The following is a 9,245-nucleotide window of genomic DNA, read 5'->3' on the forward strand; positions in this document are numbered from 1 at the left end:
AGCCCACAGCGAGGAAAGGGTCCCTCAGACCCAACCCTCCCAGGCAGCTTGGAACCCTCTCCTCCTCCCACTGTACCCACTGCTGCCTGCTGGGTTTCCAATTAAGCAATTCCTCCAGGGCGAACGCCAAGGCGACTTACATCTGACCTCAATTAGGGGAGTTGATAGTGGAAGTGCACTTTTGCGTGGCATGACATGCCACAAGGCAATCTGGCGTTTGAGACCGCATCTACGGAAAGCAGCAAGCATGAGGAACAGAGGGAAACTGGCATTTGGTCAAGCTTTTGCTCTGACAGTTTTGGGCGACTCCGTCTTGTGGCGTCTGATTTGGGGTGTTCTCCTAAAGAAGCCGTCTCTGAACTCGGTAAGCATACAGCTTATTCATGCCCATATTTAGATCACCGCATGCTCAGGGGATGTTCCTTAATAAGAAACTCAAAAACGCAACTTTCACTAATAATGAATAGCAGATGCTTATTTTTAAGCTCTACTCAAAATAATCTAGTGCTCTTAGCAAAAAGCCCTGGTTCTCTCTCGTCGTCTTTAAAGGATATGACTTTCTAGAGACTTTTTAATATATCCAGTTTCTAGATCATTATTTTTCCCCCTCCTTTCAACCTCATTAGATGTAACAGAGTATCACCAGAAAACCGAGGGATAACCCAGTGCTCAGTTTATTCATTGGTAAATCAGGTATATTAGTAGCTAGTAACGACAGCTACTGTTTATTAAGTACTTACTCTTGGCCAAGCGCCATTAAAATAAATGCTTTATATAACTGATCTTACATAATCTGTGACATCAGAAAATCATTAGTATTAACATCCCCATTTTAAGTTTAAAGAGATTGAGAGGTGAGCCCACTGGCATGCAGCTAGGGCTGATCTGACTTCATCGTTGCCACGCACTCTCCTGAGCAGCTTGATGAAGATTGTGGCTTTTCAGCTTGTTGCTCCAGGCCTGGCTCCGTGCCCAGCACATAGTGGGGGCTTTACATACCTGTGTCAAGTGAATGCATAAACAAGCAAGACTCAGAAGTCTCGAACACGGGCTGGCTTCACCTCTAAGTGGTATTTAACAAAGGTGTTCTGCTTCAGACTGGATAAAACGACTTACCTGAAAGCCCAGAGTGAGGCAGCCCCTCCCTTTTACGGGGGTGCTGTGTGGTCTCTGGCCTTCCTGCATGCCATTTCCAGCACCTCTCACCATGATCACCTGCACTCACTAGCAAGCTGGTGTCCTGGATGACACCAAGGTAGGGACCTTGACAGTGACCAAAGCTCGTGATGGACAGACAGTTGAAGATTCAGGGCTTTATCATGGGTGGTCCCCTACCCAGCGACTGTTTGTGTCCCTTCCAGCCAATTGGCCACCCTTAACGTTCTTTCATACAGAAATGCTAGAACTGCAGTTTGAGGGCGGGTTCTTTCTCGGGGGGTCTTGCTGGTTCACCTGGCCCTGGCCCTGTGAGTGAATTCCTTAATAGGAAGTGTCTATTGCTTCCAGTGTATCTGGAACATCCTTTCTGCAAGAGAACACAGAGAAAGGCAGCCCACTGGATATGAATAGGTAAATAAACCCAGATTCCACAGACAGGCCAGGAAACGGGCCTGTGTGCAAATCTGAAAAGGCTGGTACCACAGGAAAAACACCCCCTCCCCACCTATGTCTGAAAAAGGCCCTTTCCTACAGGGCTAGGTCCAGGCAGCCCCACTCAGGTTGGAAAAGGGATTGCTTTAGCAGGTTGGGTCTCGCTCAGGGGACTGCTAAGAAGTCTAAAGCAGTTCTTGACTTAAGGCCTCCAGGGATAAATCCCCTCTACTCTGCAGGTGGTGGAAAATTAGGCCTCATACTCAGTCCAGCTCTCTCCTTGATTCTAGGAGGCCCATGGCAGGGCCTCAGCCCTTTGTTCTGTGGCTCTAAGTGAGCCACCTCGTTCTGAAGTGCCTTCCCAAGCTCAGAAAAGTCCTTCCCAGACCTCATGAAGTATCCTTGTTTTTCCCTAGCAAAAGGTACTTCCAAGCTTTAACACATCCATAGTGATTTTATTTTTTTTAAGATTTATTTATTTATTCATGAGAGACACAGAGAGAGAGAGGCAGAGACACAGGCAGAGGGAGAAGCAGGCTCCATGCAGGGAGCCTGACGTGGGACTCGATCCTGGGTCTCTAGGATCAGGCCCTGGGCTGAAGGTGGCGCTAAACCGCTGAGCCACCTGGGCTGCCCTCTATGGTGATTTTACCTGTGCCTTGTCTAGCTCCCTTGCCAGGATGCGAGTTCTAGGAGAGCAGGGGCCATACCACTTTTGGGTCAACACTGCAACCTCAGGCCCTAGCACAGGGCCGGGCACACCGAAGACACTTGGGTGTTGGATGGATGGATGGGAGTCAAGATTGAGAAGCAGGAGAAATGTAACACTGTAATGTAGAACACATTTTTGACAGAAAAGTCATACTGAATGTGGAAGAAATAGTTTGCTTAGGTACTGTGGAGTCGGGAGTCCTTAACCCTAACTTTGTGTCTTCTCACCCACCTATCTGCAGCTGGGCCATGCCCCTGCGAGGCAGCAGGGATGGGCCAGAGCAGGAGAGGCTCACTCACTGTAGGTTCGAGGCTGGGGAGCACAGAATCACAGAGGGGGAGTGGACACACTAATTTCTGGGGTTGGGTGGCCTGTCACCTTGGGGGAAGAAACTGAATGTCAGAGGGACTTCTGGAATGCAGAAGGGAGTGAGGGGAGGGTCTCCTATGTCTGGACTATTAGGTTCTGGGAACCCGGGAAGAGGCAGGTGACAGTGAGTGAAGTATTTGAAGACTGTGGAGGTTGGAAAGGAGCTTGGGAGGCCGAACCTCTACGACCCCCCAAGAGCTGTTACCTGTGAGTAGGGGCAGAGTAAACAGATAATGGGATTGATCGTGGATCAACTGACACGAGGGGGACAAACAGGGAGCAAAGGCATCTGGTGTGCCAGAAAGAAAAAAAAAAATCCAACCTGGCCTGAGCCAGGGCCTCAGCCTAGACAAGGAAGCAGAGGAGGCCAGAAGGAAGCGCTGAGGGGCTGGAGGCGAAGGTGAAGCCAAGTGTGAGAGTTCAGGGGGAGCCAGGAGGTGGGATAGTGCGTGTGTGGAGGCGAGGGGTTAAATCGAACGTACACACCAGGCTCAGGCCATTCGGAGGGTGTGGCGTCAGAAGTGCCTTAAGGCTAATGGGGGGGGGGGGGACAGACACAGAGGCCGCAGTTTGCTAAAGTGAGGACAATTTTGTTATCCTCAATATCTATCAAGGGCTCCCTCGCTGACAGGACTGCAAGGTCAGCAGCCAAAGGAGGGACCCGAGAGGAATACCAAGTGCTCTGCTCCTTTGTAAGGGACAGAGAATCCTGGATTTCCAAATTCAAAACACCCATCCGGCTGCTGCTCCTACAAATCCTCGAATAGGGCAGCAAGCCAGGGAGCCCCAACCACCTCCCCGCCCCCCGCATCTCCTGGAGGACTGGGGTAACTTCGCGGAGCTCCCCGGGCCCGCCGAGAACCCGAGCCAGAGGTGTGCCGTGTGCGCGCGTGTGCGCAAGGCCCCGAGACGTGCATTCCCGCAGCGAGGGCGGCCCTGGACGCAGGGGCCCGGCCCCGCCACCCTGTCGCCCGCTGAGAGGATCTGGCCGCCAAGGCCTGGAAACAAAAAACAAAACAAAACAAAAACCCCATAATGGATATCCCCAGGGGTCTTTTTTTTTTTTTTTTCCCTTCTCCACCTAGTCGCCGAGAGAACAAGCGTTCCACTCGCCCGGAAATTAGATGCACGGGGCACTCGGTCCCCGCCGGAGGTGGGAAGCCCTGCGGAGGCGAGACTGGCTGCGGGGGACCGGGCCCCTCCAGACCGCGAAGGCCGCTCCAGGGGCCGCGTGCGCACGCCCCCCCCCGCCCCCGCCCCCGCCAGGTGCGCCGGGCCCGGCCCCGCCAGCCGCGCGCCTCCCGCCGCCGGGCACGGGCGGCCCCGCAGCCGAGCCTCCCCGCCCGGCGCCCGGGCTCCGATTACAGGTTCGCCCGGGGGGCCCGGCCCGCGGCCGCCCAGCCCCCGCCGGCGCGCCCTCGCGCGGCCCCGCGGCCCCGCCTGCCCATTCTTCTCCATTCATGCGGACGCCCAGCGCCGCCGCCGCCGCCGCCAGCGCGCCCGCCGTCGCCGCCGCCGGCCGCCCGGATTGGCTGGCGGCCGCGGCGCCGGCACTTTCCCACGGCCCGCGGCGCGTGCGGCTCACCGGCGGCGCTGCAGGCGCGGCCCTGGCGCGCGGCCAGGCCAATCGGGGCGCGCGGGGCGGGGCGGGGCCGCGGCGGGCGGCGGGCTCGGGGCCCGGCCCGGCCTCCCCCGCCTGCCCGCCGCCGGCCCACAGCCGCCCGCCCGCCCCGCCCGCGGAGCCCCCGCCGAGCCCCCGCGGAGCCCCCGCGGAGCCGACGCACCGCCGCCGGGCAGGGGCCGGCGCGCGGGGGGCGGGGCTCGGGGGCCGCGCTCCGGGCCCGCCCCGCGGCGGCTGCCAATCAGCGGAGCGGGAAGCCGGGTTGGCGGAGGGGAGGCCGTTGCCCCGGAGCCGCCGCCGCCCCGCCCCCCGCCCCCTCGCCCGCCCCCTCCGCCCCTCCCGCCCCTCCCGCCCTTCCCCCGGGGACCCGAGTAGGGGCGCAGCGTGGGAAAGGGATGGTTGAATTTTAACCGGAGGCAGAGCGGGAGCGGGCGCAGTGTGCGCGGGACGCGAGCCCCCGAGCGCGGAGAGGCGCCGCCGCCGAGAGCCGCCCGCGGAGCCCCGGCCGCGCAGCCAGCATGAAGCGAGCCCACCCGGACTACAGCTCCTCGGACAGCGAGCTGGACGAGACCGTCGAAGTGGAGAAGGAGAGCGCGGACGAGAATGGGTGAGTCGGCGGCCCGCGGGCGGCGCGGTGGCCGCGGTGGCCGCGGTGGCCGCGGGCCGGGCGCGGGGCGCGTCGGTGCCCTCCGCTGACCTCTGCGCATCCCGGGGGGCGCCCCCGACGCGCTTTCGGCCCCAAGTTGCCAAAACAGCCTGAGTGCGCGGAGGGCGTGGGGGGGGCACCCCTCCTATCACCTCCTCTCGCTTAACAGCGATTTTTGTTCTTTTTTTTTTTTTTTTTTATCCCCCCTCCCCCCTCCTCATTCAGAAACTTGAGTTCGGCTCTAGGTTCCATGTCCCCAACTACATCTTCACAGATCTTGGCCAGGAAAAGACGAAGAGGCGTGAGTCTCTTTACAGTGCTTCTTGGTTTTTTTTTTTTTTTGTTGTTGTTATTAATTAATGGGAAGAACTACCTTGCTTCATTTTGAAATTTACAGCCTTGATGGAAATCTCCTCCTTTGTTTTGCCTGCTTGCCACAGATCATTGAGAAGCGCCGACGGGACCGGATTAATAACAGTTTGTCTGAGCTCAGGCGGCTGGTACCCAGTGCTTTTGAGAAGCAGGTAATTGGAGAAAGTGGGTAGAGCTCTCAGGGTAGCTGCCCACACCTTCGGGATCCTTCCCCGCATTAATCTGAACCTCCTCCGTGCCTCGAAAAATAACCGTATTGCTGGTGCCGGAGATGAATCATAACGCGGATTCCAACATCTTTCGTGAAGGCAGCTCGTTTTGCGTTTGCTCGGACTTTTATGATTTGCAAAGCCTGTACCCGCATATCCGTTTTAGGCAGTTCCTGGTGCCCAGTCCTTTTCTTTTTATTATCGTTATCGTTATTTGCTGTTCTCTTCTCTAGGGATCTGCTAAGCTAGAAAAAGCCGAAATCCTGCAGATGACCGTGGATCACCTGAAAATGCTGCACACGGCAGGAGGAAAAGGTACATCTCATCGTCCGGTGGTGGCCTTGAGTGCTCTGGGTGGAATGAGCAGCTGCCCGAGGCCAGCATTGGTGCAGTCACTGCCTTTTTTTTTTTTTTTTTTTTTTTTTTGCTGTGTGCTTTGGGGGTGGGGGGAGAATGTGCCCTGCGTACAGTTGCCTGTCAGTCCGTTTTCAAATGCACAGAGGGTTTTCCCCAGTGACTTCATCACCCCAGTCCTCTCCGGACTAAGCTAATGCACCTTCTTTTGGAGAAGACCTTTTACGTGTGAGGTGCCCTGAAGTTGTGAGAGTCCTGATCAAATCCAGGTAGCTCTCACCACATTTGCTTATTGAGGTTTGGAGAAAAAGCCTTTAGAAAAGAAAAAAAAAAAGTAGATGGTCTTAATTTTATCGACAGGATTAAAAAAAAAAAAGCTCCCACGTGACTCTTGAGGAAAGAAACCTGTTGTGGTTAATTAGAGGAGCCCTAACAGAAGGTGGGAGACCGGGGTCTGTGTGTCTGTCTCCAGCCGGAAAATGCTTTACTCGGGACCAAGTGCCTAAAAGCTGCATGATGATAACTTACATCTGTGTGTCTAATGAATTTCACTGCTCTGTGGTTTCTCTGTCCTTGATGTATTTTTTTGTTGTTGTTGGGGGAAAACATTAAAGGGATGAACGCAGTTTCATCTGCTGGTAGGGTATAATTCCACTTTCTGCTCAGCAGCTTCTAATTGTGCTTTGAACTTGCATTAGCAAAGACATACGTCTCCTGTCCATTAATGCAGAGGCTTTGGTCGGCCCCCAAATACCAGGACCTGCAAGGGGAGCCCGTCGGTGCCGTTTGTAGGGCTGTGGGCATTTCTCTGCTGGGAAGGGCCGCCTTTGGCGTGGAAGGAGTGCGGGAAGTGAGCAAAGCCTTGAGCTTTTTTTTTTTTTTTTTTTTTCCCCTTTTGTTCTTCGGCTCAGGCTATTTCGACGCGCACGCCCTTGCTATGGACTATCGGAGTTTGGGGTTCCGGGAGTGCCTGGCGGAGGTGGCCCGTTATCTGAGCATCATTGAGGGACTGGATGCCTCCGACCCGCTTCGAGTTCGGCTGGTCTCCCACCTTAACAACTACGCCTCCCAGCGGGAAGCGGCCAGCGGCGCCCACGCAGGCCTGGGACACCTCCCCTGGGGCAGCGCCTTCGGACACCACCCGCACGTCGCGCACCCCCTGCTGCTGCCCCAGAGCGGCCACGGGAACACTGGCACCAGCGCCTCGCCCACGGAACCGCACCACCAGGGCAGGTTGGCTGCGGCGCATCCGGAGGCGCCCGCCTTGCGCGCGCCCCCTAGCGGCGGCCTCGGACCGGTGCTCCCCGTGGTCACCTCGGCCTCCAAACTCTCGCCGCCCCTGCTGTCCTCGGTGGCTTCCCTGTCGGCCTTCCCCTTCTCCTTTGGCTCCTTTCACCTCCTGTCTCCCAATGCACTGAGCCCTTCGGCACCCACGCAGGCCGCAAACCTTGGCAAGCCCTATAGACCTTGGGGGACGGAGATTGGAGCTTTTTAAAGACCCGACGCTGTAGGATGGAGGGAGGGGAACACCTAAAGGCCCAGCTGAGCTGGGCTGTGGCCAACATCACCTTAAAGTCCTCAGTAAAAGTAAAGAGGAGAAAAGGTACACGTTCAGATCAATTTTGTTGAAAGACTAAAGGTTTGTTGGTTTACTTTTTCTTTTTTAATGTTTTTTTTTTTTTCTTTTTTAAAATCAGGTCACGTCTTAGCAGTTTTTAAAAGCTAGTTGTTAAATTTTGTTCCAAACATTACATTGAAATAGTGAGTATAAACCAACACTTGGTAATAGATTTGTTCTATGGCTAATTACTTTGTAAACCTCTCTAAGAATGATCCCGTTTTTTTGTTTTGTTTTGTTTTGTTTTTTTTTTTTTTGCCTCAAAGTTTTGGGGATTTTAACATTTCGTATTTTGGCTGTTTTTCCTCTTGTATAGTTGAAGTCTGTTTTTAGAATTAATTTTCCAAACCACTAAGTTCAATGTTAACATGATGCTATTTGTTAATATTTTGACAATTAAGATGTTGTATAAATAATATTCTTCTGCCGGGGTGGGGTGGGGAATCTATGTTGAATTTTATATTTCTGAACAAAGCGTTGACAAATCAGATGATCAGCTTTACCCAAGAAAGAAGACCGAGTTAATTCTCTGCCTCCTGCAGCAGTCAGGTGAGTGTATAAATCATCAGGGGCCCTGCTGTCATCTGCCAGGATTTGGCAGTTCTGGCTTAGTTAGGAGAGAGCCACTTGTAGGTTAGATCCCCATTTGGAGTTGGTGGGGAGGAGACTAAAGGTAATTGCATAGAATATGCCTGCATTTCCCAGCCCCAAGCAATGCAATGAATTTTCAATCTCACGGATCTCAAATTCACAAGTGTTAACACGGATAAGTGATCGCGGGGTGCAAGCCGTCAATGGAATAGTCCAGTGGAACCTGTTAAATGCATAACCTACTTCTTCCCAGAACCGCTAGGTTTTCTCTTTTCATTGGGAATTTTTATGTTGTGTTTTCCTCTTTGGTGCATGGAAATGTGGTTGTTGAGATATTCAAAAGGGCTTTGCTGCCTTCTTTTGGTTTAATTTGGTTCAGGCTATCAAAGCATCATTTTACAGGTTTATTCTTTTAGCAGGTGTAATTTAAATGACCTCCACTGAACTGGGTTTGACCTCTGTTATACTGATGTGTTGTGACTAAATAAAAAAGGAAGAACAAACTATTCTGCTGCCTATGTCTTACATGCCTTGGCCTTTCCCTTTCTTGGTTCAGAAGAGATAAATTTTTCCTCTCATTTTCCTTTTACCTGGTCACCAGTTTTCTTGTGTTTAATAACTTCATTATTTTGGTAATCCTAAACTGTGTGCATTTGCTATTGAATAAGGTGACTCCATTACAGCGCAGAGCTGTGGCCTGACTCCCACTAGGAGACGCAGCCCTTTGACTGTTAGGTCAGGTGATCTGCCCCACGCTGGCCTGGCCATCTGGGGCCTAGGAAACCTCAAGTCACAGTGGGAGCTGCAGGGTGGGAAAGAACCCTGATGAAATCTTTTAAAACCATGTTGACCACTCAACAATTTTCTTTCTCTGAGAGCATCTACTCTGTGCATAGCTCTGTGCCGAGAGAACAGAAAATTTATTTCATTTTCTTTCTCTCTCTCTCTCTTTCCTTCTTTCTTTTCCTTTTATTTCTTTCTTTCTCTCTCTCTCTCTCTCTCTCTTATTGCAAAACAAGAAAAGCCAAGCATTGCTGTCTCTGAAACCCATGCAGGGGCTCAGGATCTCGGCATGATGAGCAGTGGCAGGCTGTAATTCTGCACCTGCACAGCTCCAGGAGTCTTTCCTTGCCTTGTTTCAAGGAATTTGCTTAACCCTTTAG

At 53.4% G+C, this 9,245-nt stretch overlaps 1 protein-coding gene and 1 long non-coding RNA gene across 2 annotated transcripts; one reads left to right on the plus strand and one right to left on the minus strand.

Annotated features, from left to right (window-relative positions):
- Positions 1-658: 658 nt before the first annotated feature.
- On the minus strand, positions 659-3,762 carry LOC140595180 (uncharacterized). The gene is made up of 2 exons (XR_011996619.1): positions 1,117-3,762; positions 659-999 (listed from the first exon to the last, which is right to left on the minus strand). It is a non-coding gene; the product is annotated as an uncharacterized lncRNA (long non-coding RNA).
- Positions 3,763-4,557: 795 nt separating this feature from the next.
- HEY1 (hes related family bHLH transcription factor with YRPW motif 1) lies at positions 4,558-8,588 on the plus strand. The gene is made up of 5 exons (XM_026012852.2): positions 4,558-4,899; positions 5,164-5,239; positions 5,379-5,462; positions 5,753-5,834; positions 6,785-8,588. The coding sequence occupies exons 1-5, from the start codon at positions 4,811-4,813 to the stop codon at positions 7,366-7,368; spliced, it is 915 nt and encodes a 304-aa protein (XP_025868637.1). The 5' UTR covers positions 4,558-4,810; the 3' UTR covers positions 7,369-8,588.
- The last annotated feature ends 657 nt before the right edge of the window (positions 8,589-9,245 follow it).

Source organism: Vulpes vulpes, chromosome 13 (genome assembly GCF_048418805.1).
Source record: "Vulpes vulpes isolate BD-2025 chromosome 13, VulVul3, whole genome shotgun sequence".
Taxonomy (NCBI): domain Eukaryota; kingdom Metazoa; phylum Chordata; class Mammalia; order Carnivora; family Canidae; genus Vulpes; species Vulpes vulpes.